At 32.4% G+C, this 23,088-nt stretch overlaps 1 protein-coding gene across 2 annotated transcripts; it reads left to right on the forward strand.

The window, feature by feature from the left end:
* The first annotated feature begins 305 nt into the window (after positions 1-305).
* On the forward strand, positions 306-6,156 carry LOC129293264 (isocitrate dehydrogenase [NAD] regulatory subunit 1, mitochondrial). 2 transcript variants are annotated; one of them, XM_054931132.1, is made up of 4 exons: positions 307-911; positions 3,325-3,564; positions 4,577-4,655; positions 5,242-6,156. In XM_054931132.1, exons 1-4 carry the CDS (start codon positions 390-392, stop codon positions 5,514-5,516), a joined length of 1,116 nt encoding a protein of 371 aa, XP_054787107.1. In that variant the 5' UTR covers positions 307-389; the 3' UTR covers positions 5,517-6,156. The 2 variants fall into 2 exon arrangements, with proteins under 2 accessions (XP_054787108.1, XP_054787107.1); XM_054931133.1 differs by lacking the exon at positions 3,325-3,564 and having other exon boundaries at positions 306-911.
* The last annotated feature ends 16,932 nt before the right edge of the window (positions 6,157-23,088 follow it).

The following is a 23,088-nucleotide window of genomic DNA, read 5'->3' on the forward strand; positions in this document are numbered from 1 at the left end:
ATAATTTGTTTTGAAAATAATTTTTTGTTTTTTTAAAAAAATAAAAAATTATTTAACAAAGTACTTCTAAAAAGTGTGTTAAAGAATGAAAAAATAAAATATTATTCTAAAAAATAATAACATACAACTAACTTTCAGCTGGATTATTATTTTAAAGAATAAAAAAAATTAAGAAATATTTTTTTTTCACTTTCAAAATATGTTTTATACATCATCAACTCTTAAAATAATAAAATAAAAATAACTATTAAAATAATAAAATAAAAATAATTTCAATCAAGCCTCGTGCTTTCTTCTTTCTTCCACTGCTCTTCTCCCTCGTTCCATCCCCCGTTCTGCATTTGTTTTTCTTTTTTGTATCAGTGCGTTGCGCAAAATCCATTACTTTCATGGCCAGAAGAATAATACCAATCCTGAGGCACCTTACCAGCCGTCCAACAATAAGGGGACCTAGACCCGAACCCGTTTCCCGGTCCGTCACCTACATGCCACGACCTGGTGACGGAGCCCCGAGAGCTGTCACGCTGATACCCGGTGACGGTATTGGCCCTCTTGTCACCAACGCCGTCGAGCAAGTCATGGAGGCGATGCACTCTCCGGTTTACTTTGAGCGCTACGAGGTCCACGGTGACATGAAGCGGGTGCCGCAGGAGGTAATAGATTCGATCCGAAAGAACAAGGTATGCTTGAAGGGCGGCCTAAGGACTCCGGTAGGAGGTGGAGTCAGTTCGCTCAATGTGCAGCTGAGAAAGGAGCTTGATTTATACGCTTCACTTGTAAATTGCTTCAACTTGCCTGGTTTACCTACAAGACATGAGAGCGTGGACATCGTTGTGATTAGAGAAAATACGGAAGGAGAGTACTCCGGTCTCGAGCACGAGGTGGTTCCTGGCGTTGTTGAGAGCCTTAAGGTACACTTCTTGTTTCCATTCTTCTGAATTCAATCTCTGATCAGTAATCACTGTGTAGTAAGTTTTTATCATGCCTGAATTTCATCGTTTTGAAGTCCATTTGGTCTCCTTATCTACTTAATTTCCAGATGAATTACTCCATTGGTTTGTTGTGTTATTTTTTGTAATTATTTATGAAATTCAGGATTTTCGTTTGGTTTGATACATTGATTAGTTATATTTGAACTTAAAAGGCTATGCTTTGTTAAATGATTTAATAATACCGAATCAAGCTCCAAGGGAAAATGTAATCAAGTTGTTCCTTCTAGTGTTAACTTCTCCCTTCCTGCATATGAGAAACATATAATTTCTTATCGACTGCTCGGAACTTATGAAGTGATGAACTGATGATGTGGTGGAAAAGTATTTTTCTTTTATACTTTGTTCGGCTAGAAATGATTCTTTCAAATAGGTTATTTCACATTTCTACTTTAGTTATTTCCTTTCAAGTGGACCCATTAATAATTGCCACAGATTTCTGGTTATTTTGAAACAATTTGTTTGTAAATGGAGTTTCAGAATAAGATTTGTCTAGAAGTTCATGTTTGGTAAAATCATTTGATAAGCGCTTTTATCCAATATGAGAAGAAGTTTTACGTTTGGCAAATGTCTCAAAAGAAAAAGCTTTTTTAAGTATCAAATTACATTTTCTTGTGCACATTTGACTTTGTTGGCTCAGTAAAAAATTAAGGCTAGTTATGGGAAATAATGGTTTTTCATTGGAGGTACCATGATCTTAAATACACACACACGCACTCTTCTGCTATTGTTTCCTTTCCACTGTGGAAAAAATTGCTAAGAGGTTCTTTTTCCGCAGAAATTTGGCTCTACACATTTAGATCTTGAAACAAACACAATTTTGGAAAATAAGTAGCTTTTCAGCTCCAATGAGTATGGTGAGACGTGCTAAATCAGTGAAATAAAGAACTGCATAGAGTATTACTGACAAATAACAATATCCATGCCATCCCGCATTGGGGTTAGTTCTGTATTAAAATAATGATGCCTGATAGTCATTCTCTAAACCTGCATTTGCTTAGGGGTTGGGCAGTCTGACCCTTGTACCAATGCAACATTAGTATTGCAGTGTTGTTAATGCAGAGCATGATCAACATGCGCAATAAGGTGCTTGCAATTCCACATTAATATTTTTGTGCACAATTTGGCACTGTGCCTTTTCTCTTCAATATTCACAAGGAGTCAAGGAGGGAGCTTTGGCTTAGTGGTAAAGCAGCTGTATGACCTAGTGATCAGAAATTCGAGTTGTGGAAACAGCCTCTTGCAGAAAATGCAGGGTAAGGTTGTGTACAGAGAGTGTGTTCAACCTTCCATGGACCTGTATATAAGGGATAGCTTTGTGCATCAGGCTATCCCTATATTGACAAAGCTCAATGTATGGTAACCTTAATTCATGGCGTGGATACTTTCTGAGCACTTCAGAGAATATTGTTTTCCTTTTCTCCTTCATTTGTGTGGGAAGGGCAACCAGCCTCCCCTGCCTCTAGTTAGTTGGCAGCATCTGGCTGGTGAAGAGGGCGGAGAACCCTTACCCCCCTGCCCCTTTTTTTTATATGGCCAGCATCTCTTTGCATTTTGTGTTTCCTTAGGGAATTATAAATAGCCTATGAGCACTGAATTCAAAAATATAGTTAATTTATTATCACATTTAATGCATTTGGATATTAGATATTTTGAAAGTTTGTATTAATATACATAACATAGTGCTCCCACATACTTTAGAATTCATGTACCAGTTTTGTAACTAAACCATAATTGGTTGGCATGAAGTTTTTGCTCCTCGTTTTTAAAATGAAACGTTGTGGTCTTTCTGTGTATTGTTATTTTAAGATTCAGTTACATATACTGATATAAATAAGTTTTATACTATTAAGCATGTCCAGTGTTATGACGTGTGAAATACAGAGTGCTAGGGTAACAGTATGCCATACAATCTAAATAACGAAGTTTTTCTGTTTCTTTTTAATTCTTCCATAATTACTGAGCTCTTTTTTTTTCTCTCAATGGCTATAAATGGTTTACATTCCCATGAGAAGAAATGCCTTTTAGGCTTTTACAGTTTTATCTTTTTGCTTCTGTATCAAAGTGGAAATTTGTTGTGCATATTGTTGGTGTGTAGTAGTTACATCCTGTTTCAAGTGGTAGGATTTGGAGTGAAAGCCCCATTAAAGTACGTTACTTTCTTTATAGTCTATTCTTTTTTAAATGTTCTGGTTTAAAAGTGGATGGGTACATCTTTGTTTGATGGGAAGCTTTTGATTAGCTTGTTTTGGTATTAATTTGATAACGATGCTTCCTTTTGTTTGAAACATCGTGTACTTTTGATTTTGGCTGCACATTTATTTCTCATTGCTAGGTGATCACAAAGTTCTGCTCAGAACGTATAGCAAAGTATGCCTTTGAGTATGCTTACCTAAACAACAGGAAGAAAGTCACAGCTGTTCATAAAGCCAACATCATGAAACTTGCAGATGGTCTGTTTTTAGAATCTTGCCGTGAGGTTGCAACAAAATATCCTAGTATCAAGTACAATGAAATTATTGTGGACAATTGCTGTATGCAACTTGTCTCAAAACCTGAGCAATTTGATGTAATGGTACGTGACAGTCAGATTTGTTTTGGAAGAATGACAGTTAAGTCCTGAAAGATTGAATTAATGACAATTAAGTCTCTGACAAAAATTTAAAAAAAAAAAAGAGTTGCAAATATTAATTCAAGCATTTACAAACAATAATACAATTACAATCTAAGAGTAACATTTGAAACTTAAATGTCTTATCTATAATTGAAACTCTTGAATTTGTAATTGCTTTTATCAATATTTTCGATTCATTTTTCAGAAAATTTTATCAATGACCTAACTGTCATTAATTCAATCTTTTGAGACTTAACCATCATTCTCTCATTTGTTTTTGTTCATGACTTTTTCTCTTCTGATGGAAACATCTATTATTGATTCATCTATTGCAGATGTTGTCACAAGTATGCATGATTCCTATTTTGACAGGTTTCAGTAAATTTTTGGTGTCAACAGAGTCATACTATGTGCATTATTTTAATGCCTGCAATATAAAAAATTGATTTAAGAATTTGATCGTCATGTTGTGGTCCCTTTGCCGATTCTGGGATTAACATTAGTCATGGAAAACATTATATCAAACTTGGTCGAATTAACTATGCATTTGTTATTATCTTGCTTGTTTTCGATTCTGGGATTAACATCAGTCATGGCAAATATTATATCAAACTTGGCCGAATTGACTATACATTGTTTTTATTATCTTGCTTGTTTTCCTGGCCTTTGATCTCTTGGCATGTCTGTTGGTCTGTCCATCGGGATTGAACACAATTCAACCCTATGTCTTCTTCATGCTATCATCTAGGCGCCAAATATTTTTTTTTTCTGCCAGGGTAGAGGTTTCTTTCGCTGTTGATTGCTTTAGTCGGACTTTTTGTTCGGGCTGAAATTATATTTTCTGGGATTACTGCCGTTATGGTAGCTTGCACTGTTTTCATAACGATCATGACATCAACCCTACCTTTTATTACCGTAACATTTGACTTTTCTAGCGATTCCTGAATCCTGAGAGAGTTTGAATATTTTGCAGGTGACGCCTAATCTTTACGGCAATCTGGTCGCAAACACAGCAGCAGGTATTGCTGGAGGCACCGGTGTCATGCCCGGAGGTAATAATACTTTCATACGTAATTATTACATGTGCTTTTTTCAATACAACCACCGCCTGAGTTGCTGCTTCTAGATGTCATCTAATTTTGTTTCTTCGGCCTGTTAGATGATTCAGTTAAGTGATATGGATCTCGCTTGCATGGAGCGAAGTGCTAAATGACCCTACTAGAGAAAAGACAACAACGATGGATGAATTAAGAGACTAGGAGACACGGATAAAAATATACATACTGGATAAGACACAATCCAATAAGCAAAACATAATACAGTAATTTTTAAAATGTAAGATATGGGTATATAATATAGAGAGAGAGAGAGAGAGAGAGAATTAAAAAATTGATATAATACAGACCAGATTGAATTTAAGTGGAATCATATAACTAAATTATTCGGCTTGTTTTTTCCCCTTGTGTTGAAATCATCTTGGCACATGGTAAGCTAATGGTGCTTAAGAAAATTGTTACTCAAAAAGAGGAATAAATACGGAAAAGAAACGATCGTTCAAAGTGTAAACTTGGTGGTGTGTGGAATAGTTGTGGCAGGATGAGGGGTTCAAAACTAATGAAACATTGCGGGTGACCTCAGGAAACGTGGGGGCGGAACATGCAGTGTTTGAGCAAGGCGCTTCAGCGGGGAATGTGGGGAATGAGAACTTAGTGGAGCAAAAGAGGGCTAATCCAGTGGCTTTGCTGCTGTCTTCGGCCATGATGCTGCGGCATCTTCAGTTCCCTTCTTTTGCCGACCGTCTTGAGACTGCTGTGAAGCATGTCATATCGGAGGGCAAATTCCGCACCAAAGATCTCGGTGGCGACAGCACTACCCAGGATGTTGTCGAGGCTGTCATTGCCAACCTCGACTAATTTATCATCGCTATCAAGCCTTTATTTCTCCATAATTTTTGGGAATAACGTGGAGGGATTCGGTGGCATAAGGCTTTTTTTTTTGGGGGGGGCTTTTTGGTAGGGGTACTTCATCGGCACAAGATTTCCGGGCTACTTCTTGTGACACTACATTAACCCACCCATTTACCATTTTAAGCATAGTTGTTGTCTAGTAATATTTGTATTTCCTTTGTTTTCAAGCAAGTTCACCTGATAGTCAAGGTCAAGGACGGGATTCATTTAGTGCTGGCCAACCGTTGTCAATACTCGAATGAATGATCGATTGATTCGATTGTGGTTTCGGTTCGGCCTTTGGGTCTGATAATTGGTGGGTTGACTTTGTAGAAAGGAGTGGAAGGGAGGGGAGAATGATGGGATCGTGTTGCTGCGCTGGAGTTGTTAAATGCCAACTTTAGCTAGTCAAGTTGCATGTATTTAGGTTCGAAAAATATAATTTTTTCGTCTGAGAATTATTAATTTAATTCTTAAATTTTAACTTCAAACAATTCAATATATATATATATATATATATTGAAAACAACTTAATTTTTATATTTTATTGCTCTGTATGATTCAATTCTTATATATTTTTAATTTAATATAACTTATAGTTTTTTCACTTAGTAGACTATGATTATCATGGTTTGTAAAATCAGGCTAGACTAGCCAATCAGACTAGTGAACTGGCGAATTGGTCATGTGTTTGGTCTAGTTTTATGAATTCATTAGTAGTTAGTTAACCCAGGTGATTTGGGATTAACTTGCCTAGCTCATGTTAAATTTTTTTTAGCTCCAACACCCTTTGGGGGTATCAGGAAAATTAAGGGAAAAAAAAACACTCAGGCTCAGATCAGACGACGTTCTCTGCCACACCCTCGGATGAAGAGGAAAGGAGATGAAAGAAAGAAAGAACATGAGACAAAAAATGAGCGATAATTCAAACCTTATTTTTAGCCTTTTCAGCTTTCGCACTTTTGTTTCAACCACGATGACTTGAATTTGGGAAGGAGAAATGCTGTTGAAAGAATTAGAGATGGAGATGTGAACAGCTCAAAAATGCCGCCAGAATTTTTTTTCACTTTCAGCCGAGAAAACGAGAAGTTGGAGGAGGAGGAGAAAGGCCAAAAGATGAGATGGCCAATCACGTGAAATTGAGTTTGTGACAGGATAGGATGTGTAGGCTGCTAGGCAAGGTTAAGGACTTAGGATATGATAAATAGTTATAATTTTAGGTAAAATAAAAAAAGGAAAAGGAAAATAATTTAAATTTCAAAACTGACGTATACTCATGTTAATAAAATAAAAAGTTATATAATTTTTTATGAGAATAAAAAAATCAAATCCATTTACCATTTTAGTCTCTGATTTTGTTACTTTAAGTATGTTTTTAATTATTCATACAATATTAAAATATTCAGTCTATTTAAAAATTAAATTAAAAAATTTTTAAAATATACTTTTATTTATTATGATCGACTCTGGGTTGATCCTCACTTTGATTCCGATTGAACTTTTGATTCTTGATTTTGATCGGTTTAATGATTAGTTCAGTTTTTAGTAGCTTGATGACTATTAAGTTATAATGAATCAAAATTTTTGAATTAAATCCATAATTTTTTAAAAAATGAAGATTAAAAATTATATTATGCTTTTAAATTTTTTTATAATATATATGTGTGTGTATAATTGTTTTGTTTTCCGAACAAAATAAAGAAAATGGAAAACTATCAACCAAGGACCTTTGTAATATATTTATATCAATAAATGATCAATAGATTTTGAATTTTATTACAATCCCTTAATCTTTGACTAATATTAATTTTTTGTGAAATGACCAAATTGTCTTTAAAATATAAAATAATTAAAAACAGGCGCACTCATTGGAGACCTTGCAATTGGCAAGGTCACTGACGGCCAGTCATGAGAGTTCTGATGTTGATGACATTTTTATTTTTTAATTGGCAAAAGTGGCCAAGGGATGGTTTACTCCCATAACCCTTTAGCCATTTGAAAAGCTTGGTGGCCACTAAACTACTAAGCCCATTTAATAATAAATATCAAAATGTGTGTGTGTGTGTGTAGTAATCAAGTTTTTAAATCACTTCATGTTATAGCATAACAATGTGTTATTGATTTTAAAGTGGCACTTGTTATTTTATTAATGCTAGTTATTAATTTGACATGGTCAATTATAAATTAAAAGCTTTAAAACTTCGTGTATTTTACTTGTTAAAGTTTAAATATATTGTTAATCATGAAATGGTTGTTACCAAAACGTGAATGGACATTTGCTGATAAATAACTAATACTTGTATAATTAAGCTCATTTTATCAACTTTTAGTCAAAACTTGAATGAATTATTATTAATTTTAAACGAGTTGTTGTTAAAACTCGAATGAATACTTGTTCATAAAGGACTAACACTTGTAATATTAAGCTTATCCTATTCATTTTTTTAACTTGTTAAAATTCAATTAAATCATTATTAATTTTAAATGAGTTGTTATTAAAGCTTGAATGAATATTTGTTGATGAAAGACTAACATTTATACAGTTAAAGTCATTCTATTCATTTTTCTGATTTGTTAAATACAAATGAATTGTTGTTAATTTTGAATACATTGTTGTAAAAACTTAAATATATACTTATTGATGAAGGAAAAACACTTGTATAATTAAGCCAATCTTATATGTTTTTTAACTTCTTAAAGCTAGAATTAATACTGGTTAATTTTAAATGTATTATTGTGAAAACCCGAATAGATACTTGTTAATTATTGAAAACACATGTTTAATGAAAACACCAGTATAAACAATTAGTTATTTAGGTTTTAACAATAATATATTCAAAATTAACAAACTATCCTTAAACATTATTCTAAGAGTGACAGTGATGTTTTATTTTAAATGAAATATTTAAACTATCCTTTAAAAGTAAGAAAGAGAGATAAAAAATAATATTATATAGTTTATTTATTTTTTAAGAGTTTTGTTTGAAATTTTACTAATTTTTATTCTTTTTATTTTTATTGTATTAATATTGATGATGTTGGTAAAAATAATTTTATATATAAAATCGGAGGAGGTATACTACAGTGGTCGTTTGGTTGATATTTTTCTAAAGAAAAAAAGAATCGTGTTGCATGGGGTTCGTATTTGCGTGCCGGGCATGTCGCCTAACCGTATCTTGAAATGGAAAATGGCAGGTAAGAGTCAGCCAATCATGCTGTTGGGATAAGCACCTAAACACAGCTGAGTCGGCAAGGAACACTTGCGGCATCAATTCACGTCTCGTCCCTCCCGCTTGATTCAGCCCACGTTTGGTGGTTTGGTATTTCTTTGCTTCAAATTATAGTTCGAAACAAATTTATTTTTCAAAACTAAATTATAATCTTTAAAAAATATCTTTACAAACTTAATAATTACCTGCAATATCATTTTAATTCTCTTTTTATTTAAAAGATAATATTAAAAAATATTATTAATGAAACTTTATTTTTCATAAATTATCTTATATTTTAAGACAACAAAATTTTTCTAAAATTATTTTATAATTATGGATGGATCAAGTAATAAGATAGAAAAGCAGTACGCACCCGATGAAGGTATGTTTGGATAAGATCATAAGATCAAATTAGAGGTTTGAGAGTTGAAAGTCCCAATCGCAGTTTGGGTTTTAAAAATTGGAAAGTCTGGAATAATGTTTGGCTACAAAAAAATTTTTGAAAGATCTTTTATCCATAAATCCATTTAAATTGAAGTTCAAAAAAAAAAAAAGAGCTTTTACACTTTTGACATCACTTGTAAATTACACGAGGCACCTTAAAAAAGTTCCGAATTTAATATGTTATAAGCTATCAATTTATTTTAGTTTTATAGAATTTAATATTTTGTAATTTATTAATTTATTTTATATCTTTACAATGCATAAATAATACTTAATTACACATATATACTTGTTTTTAAAATGGGTTAATGATCATTTTTATCCCTGAACTATATATGAAAGGTTACAAATACCTTTAAACTTAACTATAGATCAATTCTATCCTTCAACTTTAAAGATTTCCTCCATCATCACCCTGATATTAAAAACGTTTAATGTTTGTTAGTCATCAGTGGGTCTTATTATTTTTTAATATTTTTTTTATCAAGTTAAGGGTCATTTATGCCCCTCAACTCAAATATTTTATAATAAAAAATATTAAAAAAATATAATGTAGGGCTCATTGATAATGAGAAAATTGTAGGGTGATGAGAAAAAGAATATTTAAAGTTATAAGATAAAATTGCTAATTTTAAGGACATTTATGACCTTTCATGTATAGTTCAGGATAAAAATAATCCTTAATTCTCTTTTAAAATTATAATTTTAAGTTTAATATTTCTTCTTAAAAAAATAAATTAGAAACAAAAATATTTATCATAAAATTCATATTCTTTTTGGGCATTACACATTTATATTTGCTTTTGAATTTTATCATTGATAAGGAGATATTTTACCTAAATTAATATATATATATATATATATATTCTGCTCTTTTATTTATTCATTAATGTGTAAATTGATAGAAATTTAGATATAATAATATCTCACTTAGTGATTTTGAAGCATTTTCAGAAAAAAAAACAAGGAGCAAAAACAAAGGCCGAAAATGTAAAGGACCCGCTCAAAACTCAAAAAACAGGCCCAAAAACAATTGTTCGCTCACTGACAAGTAAAGAAGAGAAGCTCTCCGCGCATGGATGTAACCAAGTATGAAGAAATTATCTACTAGAAGCACGTTCAAGAACGGATACGGCATGAAGGAAACGCGACAATGCGGGGACATCTTTAGGCTCGACTCACGACGAAGGAGGTCATGGATATGGGCCCTACAACGCTCGACCACGCTTAAACATGGGCACAACCATGGGTGAATGTGAGAGTAGACACTTGGCATACTTTAATTTGAGATCTAGGTGCGAACTAAACTAAATCTTATTAAATTAGGTGAGATAGGAAGAAAATTAAAGGCCAAATGAGGATGAAAATTTTATAAATAAAGCCTTGACAAACTTTTAAAAGGATGGAAGTATATATATGAAATTGAGAAGGCAATTTGGAAGCTTAAAATAAGGTTTAAGAGGTGTTCTTAAATATTTGAGAGATAACTAAGCTGTTCTTGAATAGATATTGTGAAGTTCTCCTATTCTTCTTTATGCTTTTTAATCTTTCTATTGAATTTGAATGTATATTTAAAGCCATGAGTGGCTAGTTTTCTGTTATTTTTAGGAATTGTAGGTAGATTTTTTTTTTAGTTATTTATTTTGATAGATACTTTAATGTTTAATATAATTTATTTTGATCTTATGCCATTGGATGGCCAACTTTAGTATGTGTTTAGATTTTGGAATTCGCCTTTGACAAAAGGGAATCTCAATTTGTTTGTTTCTTAAGAAACTTAGGATTAAAATTAACCTAATTTACATTTGAGATAAACATATACTCAAGAACTTTAAATAATCTTTTTAGGTTTGTGTATAATTAGATCAAGACTTTCTCGAGATATCATATTATAGTTAGATCACAGATTTTATAATCGATAGATACATAATCTAATTTAAAGCCTTAATTTTAAAGTTAAATTAAAAAGCGATAATGAGAGGAAATTGAATTGTATAGTATAAAATGGGATTAGAATTCCTAAGGTGTTCTTTAATTGTTAGGATATATTCTTTGACTTTATTTTATTTTATTTTATTTATTTTTTTATTTAATAAACACTTCACTCTTTGTTTGGATAACTTAATTGAGATGAAAACAACTTTCATTTGTGCCTAATGTAATGACCTTCATTATTAACCCCAATTAACTCTCTAACTAACAACCCTTAACCATAAGAATCAACCATAGCTTTAAAATGATTAATGATAATAAAGGACAATCTCAAAATTGGGATCCTAAAGATATTTAAAAGAATAAACATAATAATTGTTAGAAATTAGAGTATTTAAAATATGAGAAAATAAGAAATGTGCGATTCAGCATTGAGAAAGAGCAAAAAGGATAGAACAATCATTTTAGAAAAACTGCATTAGCTCGTCGTGGCTAAGTGTACCTTCATTGCTGTAAGGCACATAGGCTAACTAGCTGTGGCCTACGATTACACTCACCATGGCCAAATCCCATTTATGTATTCGACCTTACCCATTGTTCACTATGGCAAAACATCAACATGCAAACCTAAACTTTAAATGCACACAATAATCACTTGGACCTTCGATTAAGGAAATTCAAGAGCCCATACATAGATAATTTGAATATTTACCACTGGTACCAATTATACTTCGATCCAGCATCAAACAAGGATCTTGGAATACTAAGTGCCACTATGAGCATTTAAGCTCTATGCACCTTTGTAATTCTCTCCCTTCTTATATCAACTTGAAATATTGAACCAATTACAATGACAATTAAGCATGCACATTAATCCTATAATTATGCCAAGTATAACAAGCATTAGCCTTAGATACACACACATTTGCATAATAGGCCTTTTCTCAAAAATAGGCCATCTAACAAAATTGCTCGAGTCTAATAAACAAGGCTCACATGTAAATGATCTATAATTCACCTTTACAAGTATATGTATGTAAATCCTAGTATTGGCAAAAATATATGCATCACTACAAATAAAAAAGCAACTACAGATTACAATACTATACTCTAGCCTATAGATCCTCACCTCAGAGGCTCCCCTTTTGCCTTTCTTTGCCTTATCATCTCCTATAAAAACATTAAGAGACGAGAATGAGATTAAACAATCTTATTAAACTACGAAATTTAATTAAACCATATTAAAGTATGGTAGTCACATTCATAAAGGTATTTCATAACATATAACCTATTTCATCACATAGTCACATATATCCAAATTTCAATGCTTTATGATCAATGTAACTACTTTATATCCCTCCTTATATTATCCAACCAAGCCCATGGGCTAGTAATTTGTATAGAACTAACCTATGTGATTGGATTAGTCTTACTCTCCAATTGTGAGAGGTCACCTAACTAAAAGCTTCCACACTTACTCTCGAACCATGGATTCCTCTTCCTTAAATTTCAAGGTGTCATAAGTACCCAACCCATACCATCCAGTTTAAGATCGATGATACTAAGTATCGTGCTTGACTTGTGCCACACTTGTAGTCTATTGGCAATACTAAATAATAAATTTTTCTAACTGCTGTGTGCAAACTTAATGGAGACCATATCATATGGATTTTACAAATATATCCTTTTACTACTTTAGGGTGAATTCTTGCCCATCATGTTCATGCCAGCTTAAATCAACTTATGCAAATCTAATTATGCATATCTCAATAGCCAACATGCATATAAGCAACAGAACTTGCATAATTACAATTCATGCAATCACTTAAACACTACAACACATCATGATCACATTAACAATATAGCCAATCCAAGCATACCATCCATCATATAAACATCATTAATGACAACCAATCCAGGCTCATAAATCAAATTTCATAATCACATTAACGACTATAGCCAATCTAGGCATATAATATACTATATTTCCATAACATAGTATAGCTAATATAGGTCCATAAAATATGTCTCATATCACATAGCATTCGCCTACACACAATTATTTATTCACTACTAGGCATACTTATCATTTAGCAACAATATCAAGTTCACTATCCTATAAGAAATCCATGCCACTTATTTCAAGTCATTAATTTTATAGCAGACAAGCATAGTTGTAGAAAAAATTATATGCTATAATTAAATTCTCGGTTACCTCCACTCTTGGATTACCACTCCAAGAGTCAAATTTGGATTCCTGAGAAAGCTACTTGAAATGTAAGCTCCAAGCTCAATTAGTCCACAACCAAATTTACAAAATGGCATCAATGACTAATTGTCATTAATTAACCCTTAATCATAATTAAGGTAATCCCTCATTAAGCCTGATTAAGCATACCTAGACCCAAAACTAATTTCCATTGGTTTTTTTTAACTCTTATTAGGCTTAATAATCATTGCCCTTAACTCTCATTAGCTTAAACTTAATTATTTAAGAATAGGTTTTACTCTAACCCCTTGTTAATGGCATTTAATTCTACTAACCATTAAAACCTAGGCATAAAAGATTAAATAACTCTCAAACAACCTATTTTAGTCACTATGATGGCTGCAGCTCAACCATTGATTTGGACTACTACTTCCTTAAACATTTAAACTAAAAAAAACATTGATAAAGAGGTAGAAGAGGAAGAAATAAGGCTTACCTAAGGTTGTGGAAGCTCCAATACACTCCCACGAGCCTTTAAAAGGAAACCCTAATAGGGAACTTCATCTTTCTCTAGCCTAATCTCTCATACTTCACTTCTGTCTGTAAAAACATTATGCAAATTTGAGTTTTTAATTTTTTGCCATGCTTGTTATGACAAACTGCACTTCTCACAATAGCGGATAGCCTAAAATGGACAGTATCACTTAAGCCCAATTTCTAGGCTAAATAGCCTCTCAATCCCTATTCTAAACCCTTTAGACGGTGTAATAGGCCAAAATGGCCATCCAAACCCAAATATTAACTCTTATCACCCTCATTCAACCAATTAAACCACCTAATTAATTAATTAAATTAAGTATTAAATAATTTTTAGGATATTACACCCAATTCCTCTCACTTAGTTCCTTATGAGCTGACCTTGATCCATGATATTATGTTTGATCTATACATTTGTGATGTAACATCTTAGAGAATTTAAAACCTAATTAAATGAGTAAATGAGGTTAATTAAGTAAATTAATGTGGTGTGTGGTTATAGAGGGCTAACAAATGCTTTGGGGTGTGGTTTTAGCCTTATGATTAAGTTTAAAGTGAAGTCAGGCCTCTCGAACGTTAAAAAGCAAGAAAAATAAGGAGAAATGGCTTTGTACCATATTCCATGATGTGTGCACGAGATGCTATAGCACACAAGTCATCAAAATGCAGAGATCATTCTTTGTACCATATGTCGCGGTGCATGGTACAGGTGTCGCTGCACACGGTGACAAATTTATAGAATTAAAGTCGCAATACTAACAGAAAATAGAGGTGAAGCAAATGGAAACTAAGGAGCTCATGGAAACCTTTGCTTGGGCTTGGAGGATTAAAGAAATGGGAGTATTTTGGAACTTTTAAACACTAGAGGTAAGTTTTTCAAGCTTGAATCTCTCTTCCTCTTCCATTTTTCTTGAATTTAAAAGTTAGGGTTTAATTGAGAAGGATGATTTTTGGTCCACAGAGGCTATGAATCTGAATCTATTAACTTAAGTAAAGTTAATAAGGGTTGTTTAATCTATTTAAACCTAACATTTATGGTGTTTGAGTTTTGGTAGTTGTGGAGTAATAAATACCCGAATTTCCACCATAAATAAAGTGGTTGGAGTAATGTGGCTCTATCAATGGTTATTTAGGAGTTCAATAAAGTTAAAGAAAGTTAGAGAAAGCTAATAAACCCTACAAGTACCTTTGTAATTAAGGATATTTAATATTGGAATTGTTGAAGTGTAGAGATAAATACTAGAAATAATTCAAGAAGGGATGTTGATGATTTCTATTGTGATTAAATGTAGAGTGATCACATTTAGCACCGTTCAAGCTTTGTGGAGGCTTTGGAGTATGTATTTAAGGGTAAAACCTTTGGCATCTTAAAGGTTTAAGGTAACCAAAGGAATTCTTTCTTGAGCTTTTGTGTGTTAATTGATTTATTAGATTATATATATTAAAATTGAAGTTTGTGAAGTTATTGAAATTCAAGTGTGGCATAAATTATTTGTAAATCAAATATTTTTATTTTGTGGTATTCAATGATATAATTTGTGTAAAGTGCAATCATATGGTTTGTAAAGTTCAATGATGTGTGTATAATGTGGAGTTTGATGAATGTAAAAAATATGAAGTTTCATGAATGTTTGTATAGTAGAGTTCAATGATGAGATATTTGTAAAGTTCAATTAAATGTGTTTTTAAAGAGTTCGATGATATAAAGTAAAGTGGAGTTCAATGACTTGATTATGCATGTTTATGTGATGTTCTTGTATGAGTTGAGTACAACAATGATGTTATGCATGCCTAGACTTTGAGTAATTGTATGCCTTGAAATGTTGCATTATTATGTATCGCATAATCATGAGAGGCGAGAATTCGCCTAGGAAGATGAGTAGTAAGTTGAAATCTATGTGGTAAGGCTACCATCAAAGCTTGATAATTTTTTTAGATTTGTTTATATTTATTATCCCACTTATTCGATGAGGGACTATCCCACTTGTTCAAGGAAGGACTCAAACCTAGCTAGTTTTACACTTATTCAATATGGAAGCTAGTTTAGAAGAATGGCACCCCACAATGTGATGTTTGGGGAAAACACGTGACCCACAAATGAGTTAGGCAACCTTGGTCGGGTAGTCCCTCATGCGTGAATGGCTAGGGTAGTTTTATTTCATAGATGATCCCAGGGTGTATAGCCCATAGTTTTGTGTTAAAGGTATAAAGAAGATATAAAAGAGGTGTAATCATGCATATTATGATAAAAGGGCATCCAGCTGCCCGTATTGTGTCTCTTAAGATGAACTCTTATGATTAATCATGTATTATTATGAACATTGATTTTTATAATATTATCTCACGAATTTATGCCGCTGATGATGAAAAAGAAATATATGTGCTTGAATATGTTGATTTAACTTGATAATGTTTGCCATTTTCATTTAAATCAATTGACATACATTAGTATAAGTTGGAAGAATCTTGGTTACTAAGTGATTGTACTCATCCCTTTCTCTTCGATATTACAGAAGCTATCTCATTTGGTCAAAATTGAGGGAAACAAATGAGGCTTAGGATTCTATCCTAAAACTTGTAGGCCTCGTATATTTTGATTATTATTATGTGTATAATTCATATGATATTGCCAACTAGGGTTGTTCACGTTTTTTAGTTTACTTGTACTAATGGGTTGTTAAATTAACTTGTATATTTTGGACCCTATGGTGTACATATATTGATTATGAAATCTATAGCAGGGCTAAAAACTAGTACAAGTAAAGAATGAGTATGACATGTGATTGATGATAATTAATTGATTATTTATAAGATTGTGGCTCTACCTTCCCTTTTAAAATTAAGGGGTTGAGCATTAAAAATATGTTGCATATGTTATTTGTAAGGTATGGTGTACTGCACTCGTCTGTTTTAGTCTTTTGAGTGTGGTTTAGGGTGTGAATTTGCTTTTGTCACTTGAAATGTGAATTAGGCACCCCAAGTTGTGTTGTAAGAGTGAAAAGGAGTAAGTTTTTAAAATGAGTATCTAAATTTTGATTGGAAAAATGTTATTATTATGAAATCAATGCCATTAGATAGAGTTAAGAGAAAGCTTTCTATAGACACCTAGATCACCTCAATTAGATGTCAGATAAAGAAATGGGACGTGTTGAAAGTTTACCCCAGTTGTTGTTATATGACAGCAATAATTGTGTCAAAATCGTGTAATGCACCACGGTGCATGGATCACAAGCTGCAACCTATGGCACATAGGCAATGTGTCTTAGTGCACATCTTATAAGCCATAACGCATCATCTATTTCCCCTACCTTGTTTTGTTATTTATACTTATTATGCAAATGTTTAAATGGTAAATGATGCTATGCTTCTGCATACATCTAATTACTCTGACTTTAATTTGTAGAAGTATATTGTAATGTTTTAATTTTGAAAACTTAGGATCCTTATTTTGTAAAACTAATACACTTGGTAATCTTTTTGGGATTATCCCTTGATTACTTTAAAATTAGAGTTAATTGGAGAGTAGTAAGGAAGATTTTACATACGGTGTATTTAAATTTTGTGCACAACAAGTTTTTAGCCTAGAGGATCTACCAAGCCACCAATAGGAGCTACAACACCTTCTTCGAGAATGTCAATCCCTCCCGTTATCCCATCTCAACCTCCAACCTCTTCTCCTTTAGCTTCTCTGCCATCATCTTCCTCAGCTCTATCACTTTTACTACATATTAGAAGCCCTAGCCCATCAGCAAGCTTACTACTTTCACCCCCTCCTTTGAAGGTCTTAGAGGATGATGGCAGCCTGCAGGGACTTTATTGTTGCATCATATTTTATTGGCATGGCTGAGCCTTATCGTTCAATGTTGTATATGAAAATGGTGGGAGCTCATCGTTCAAGATTTTCATGGAAAAAGCTCTTATTAGTGCTTTATATGAAGGAGGGAAAGGAGGGAGGGAGAGAGAGAAAAAGTATACAATAGAGTATTTTTATATTATAAAAAATATATAAAAATGGTGGGACTTACTATTAAATATTTTTAATAAAAAATATTGAAATATTCTAACATAAGACCCACTTAACTGAAAAAAAACATTAAAGGCATCACAGACCAAATTTCTATAGTTGAGGGATAAAATTGATCTATAGTTGAGTTTAGGAAGCTTAGTAACCTTTTGGATAAAGTTTAGGAGTGAAAAATAACCCTTAATGCTTAAAAATATCCACACATAGTATAATCCATTTTTTTAAAAAGAACATGAAATACTCTTTCTTAATAGCAAAGGTAAAAGTCACGGCACATAATATAATATTCTATAAACATTTCATTATTAACTAATCCTTGAGTATAGTAATGTTTCTCTAACTGCCAAGCATTTGTTTTGAATCTGGTCCTATCAGCTCTCTTTGGAATAAGGAGGATATTGATTAATTTTGTTAGTTAAACTTGTTTTTTATTGTTTTGCTGTTGGCTTAGTTTATTGCTTTGTTTTTTCTTATTTTGGTGAGTTGTGTGTATGTTGTATTCTTGGTTTTTTTAAGTGTTTGTTAGCTTCAACTACTAGTGTGTGTACTTACTTTTTTTTTGTGATTAATGAAATTGGCTCTTTTTTGGGTATAATCAACTACCAAACATTCAAGTGAGTTCCTGTCCCTTCAATAAAGTATTGAAAGCTCATCACATTGACAAGCAAAAAAATATTTAAGGTAAAAATAATAAAAACTCTAGTCAATAGAGTAGGGAAGAAATAATTTGGCTATCCATACATATATACATACATATAACAATTACGCTCATTGCATGCGAATTAAAATTAACATAATCTATTGAAATATGTATATATTATATACTTAGTTTTATAGTGGGTATTAGGCGGTAGTTAGAAGTTATTAGTATTTATTATTCTGTTTAGTAGCACTTTATATATACATTACTATAAAGCCTTGCAAAAATTGAATCAACATCAAAGAATATTTTTTTTCCCACTCAATTTCTCATGGTATCAAATGTAATAACACCTAATCCAAACACCAATCTTAATCAATAAAATCAAACTCTTCCATGGTAATAAAATATCGACCACAAAAGTCTACCATGGATAAATTGAAAATTCTCTTTACTTGAAATGGGATACCAAGTTTTATAATTATAAACAAATATATAAACTAAAATCAAACTAAATTAGAGTTATAGAATGTATAGAAACATGGAACACCTAAGAAGCTTGGAAAACATTAGCATAAAAGGACAAAAATGTCATTTTTTGCAATAATCTAAGTCATTTGTTGCGGCTCATTATGTTTGCAGCGGCTGATGACGCAAAGGCCATCCATTGCCACTAATGCACCCATACATCACAGTGAGCCTCTTTCATGCAGTGTGTTGTGGTGAAGGTGCCATCTGTTGTTGTGCACTATATAGATATGATAGCACTTTGCTATTTATAAAATAAATCTCTGTTTGATGTCCTATTCAAACAATCTGTGTGTCATGGAAAGCTCATTCCATAAACTAGTTAATGGCACAAATCTCATTACCAAATTCTTTCATACAAAAGAGTTGAACATCTAAACACATTTTAATTACTTTTTACACTTAAACAACAAAGAGGTGTCCAAACCTCAACCAAAGAGTCAAAAGCCCACCCTATCACCTAGACCAAACTTAAAATATTTAAGACAACTTGTGCAACACACCATAGTACAATAATATAGTCCAGATTACATTTTTAATCTTCCACCCTAAATTGATCAAAAGGTAAGGGGGAGGTAAACTGTCATACAATATCCAAAATAATCATGCAATAATTTCAAATAACCTAAAACATATTTATACTAATATTTTAGCCCTAGTTACACATTAACAACTCATACAACTTGACTTTATGCATAAAATACCTGCACTTAACCATAAATCTATGTAATAGTGCAAGTACCCCAAATAATCATCCTAAGTAGAATTGTCAATATTAATGACACATAATGCAAATGAAAATGAGGTATTATTGTAAGAATAGAAAATATTTAAGTCTTAGGAGCTTTTCCCCTATCTTAACCAGAGCTAGTGCTTGAAAATTGTTGAGTACAGGGGTGAGTATAACTATTTAGCAATCAAGATAGTCTACAGCATGCTCATACTAGTCAAATAATAATAGGCATGCAAATTAGGCAACTATAAAAACAATTAATATCATTATCAATACTTTACAATGTAATGTATGGTCAACCACATCTTCAATTCTTCATCATTGCTGACTAAATCTAGAGGCTACACAATAATTAAGAGCTAAACCTATGTGATTGGGATAGCCCAAGCTCTCCAATCATAAGGGGTGACTCAGCCAAGGCTCCATGCTCATTCTTGGATCATGGATTCCCCTATCTTGAACATAAGGGTGTCATAAGACCTTGTTGCCAAATTTGCTAGTTGGGTTTAAAGGTAAGCTTTATTGCCACATTCTCTAGATAGGGTTTAAGGACAAAGCAATAGAACAAACACCAAGGCCTCACGGTGTTGGTATAATTCATGTGGACGCAAATCAATACTCTATTAAGGTGAACTCCTGCCATCAATATGATTGTGCCATATTATAACATCTAAATGACATAGCATATCACAATATCATCATCATCATCATGCTCATGTTCATCCACAATTCCAAAAGCAAGAGTTGAAATCATATTTCTCAATTACATTAATGTACAAGACCCCACTTGCATATTAAAAAAAACTAAAAACTATAGACTTTCATTTAGATATATAAAATATAATTTTAAATTTCACAAACACCTATAATCAATTAACAAGCAATAAGATGAAATATATTTCCTCAGTTACCTCAAACCTTTGAGAACTCAAAGGTTACCCTTAAGAATTCATTTGCTTTTAAGCCAAACTCAAGCTCCCTAGTGCTTTACAAGGTTTGTCAACAATTAATATCAATTACCCATCACAAATAATCATTCAAAACAATACTTCTAACTTCTAAATTTCCTACTTTAATAACCCAACTTCCCAATGAAAAGCTAAATCTCTTATCCAATGTGCTTATTGACTACCATTAACTTCATTTAGCTCTTAGTAACTTAAATAATCACTAATACAATAATGTAAAAATCATCTCTTAGAGACCTAAGGTTTATTCAAAATAGATGACCCAAACTCATAACCTTATAAAAACTTATAAACTAGATGTAGAACACTTAAACAATCCTTATTTGTCCCATTTAGACTAATGGGTTTAGACTTATAGCTTTAGGTGTGAAAATCACACTCTTTCAACCTTAAATCTCATTTCTAAAACCTGTAAGGAGAAGAAGGAGTAGGAAAGATATAACTAGGTGAAATTAAGCTCAAAACACCTTTCAAGCTCTCCAAGATCATTTCCCTGGAAGAGCTCTTGCTCTCTCCCATCGCTTTCTCTTTCCTTTTCTTTCTTTTATAACTCGCATTCACCAATGCATATTTAAATTTTTGTCCATCCACTATGGCACATGGTGCCTTTTGCTACAGTGAATGGTACAAAATAGCCAACCTAAATTTAATTTAATTTGGGCCTAGGTGGCTCAAAACACCACCAAATCTAATCTATAAGCTATAAATAAATTTAAAAGGTTTACTAACCATTCCAAACCATCTTTAAATTGATTAGTAATAAATTTTACTTGTTTAACCTTATTTATTTCACCTAATCCAAGGATTAAAAATCTAGGATGATATAGTAGAGCTCTTCTTATGATTTTTTAAGGTTTTTATTTTCTCTCCAAGCCCTTTCTTTTATTCTCATAAACAAAGAGTGTTTAGGTTAAGGGATGCATTTTGACTCACTATAATCGGAGGCTTTTTTGTCAACACGTGTAGGTCTACCAAGTTGGTTGTCCTCTAATTGGCCAAATCATGAAGTTTTATCACTATTTTATGATCCATATGTCACCATGTCATTTCCGTACAATGAAGCCTTATCAACGTATACATGTGCTTTCTTGCTCTAATCAACTTTCGGTCACTCTTTTTCCACTCAAAATTCCTTCTCCTTTCAATTTACATATTATCTAATGTGAAAAAAACCTTTAACAATACTGGGTCATCTTCATTTGGGACTTTTAGGGAGATGTCATGTGTTCCAACAACTTATACATTGAATAAGACTTTTAAACTTTTTTGAAGGGTTATGGAAAGCTCAATCATCTTCTTGGAATGGGTTATAAGCTTGGGTAGCCTAAGTTTGATATTTAGGATGAAGCTAACTCAATAGTTATGTCTTAGCTATGGGATTCTATAACTCCTAAGTAAGTCATATATGTTTGTTTGTCTTCTACTAAGGAACTTTAGGATATGGTTTACTGGACTTATTCAAAGGTGAAATATGTTTCTTAGATTTATAAGATTAAGACCAAGATTTCTAACATGAAGTAGGGAAGTAAATCTATTACTAAATATTCTACTCATGTGAATAGCTTTTGGCAAGAGTTAGATCATTATCAGTATATTATCTTGAAGAATCCTGAAGATATTGCTACTTTTAAGTACTTTATTGAGAAAGAGTGAATTCTTTAGTATCTTGTAGGATTAAATAAAGAATTTAATCCTATCCACATCCAAATTCTTGGTTAGGAAGAAATATCCTCTCTTAATGAAACCATTGCTATTGTTTTACCAGAAGAAGGCTAAAGGGGTGTGATGATAGAATCCCAACCAGCAGAAAGTTCTACTTTGGTCTTAAAGAATATCGAGATTCACTCTACTAAAGATGACAAATAAGAAGACTCATCCAATATCTCTAACAAAGAACCTATCCAATGTTCCAATTGCAAGAAAGCATGGCACACTAAGGATGAGTGTTGAAAGTTGCATAGTAAGCCCCTGAACATGAAAAAGGGCCAAGCTTATATTGCCACTAATTCTACTAAGGAAAGCTCTAGCTAGCTTGATCTTAAAGGGGAGATAGAGAGATTAGGATCATTACTAGAGTAACTTGATAAAGCTTCTACCTCTACTACAAGTACCTATTTTTAGGGGTTCTCAAGTATTTCCTTTCAACCTTTTTCTGTCTTATTTTCACTTATTGCCTTAAAGAAAGATTTTCTTCACTCTTGGATTGTTAATTCTGGTACCTCAAATCATTTGAACAATTCTTTCAAGAATGTTATTTCATATAATCTATGTCCTAACACTAGGAAAATCATGTGGGGTGATAATCCATAGCC

This window comes from Prosopis cineraria, unplaced genomic scaffold (genome assembly GCF_029017545.1).
Source record: "Prosopis cineraria cultivar Desert tree isolate PC_DT_omini unplaced genomic scaffold, ASM2901754v1 PC14, whole genome shotgun sequence".
Lineage (NCBI taxonomy): Eukaryota > Viridiplantae > Streptophyta > Magnoliopsida > Fabales > Fabaceae > Prosopis > Prosopis cineraria.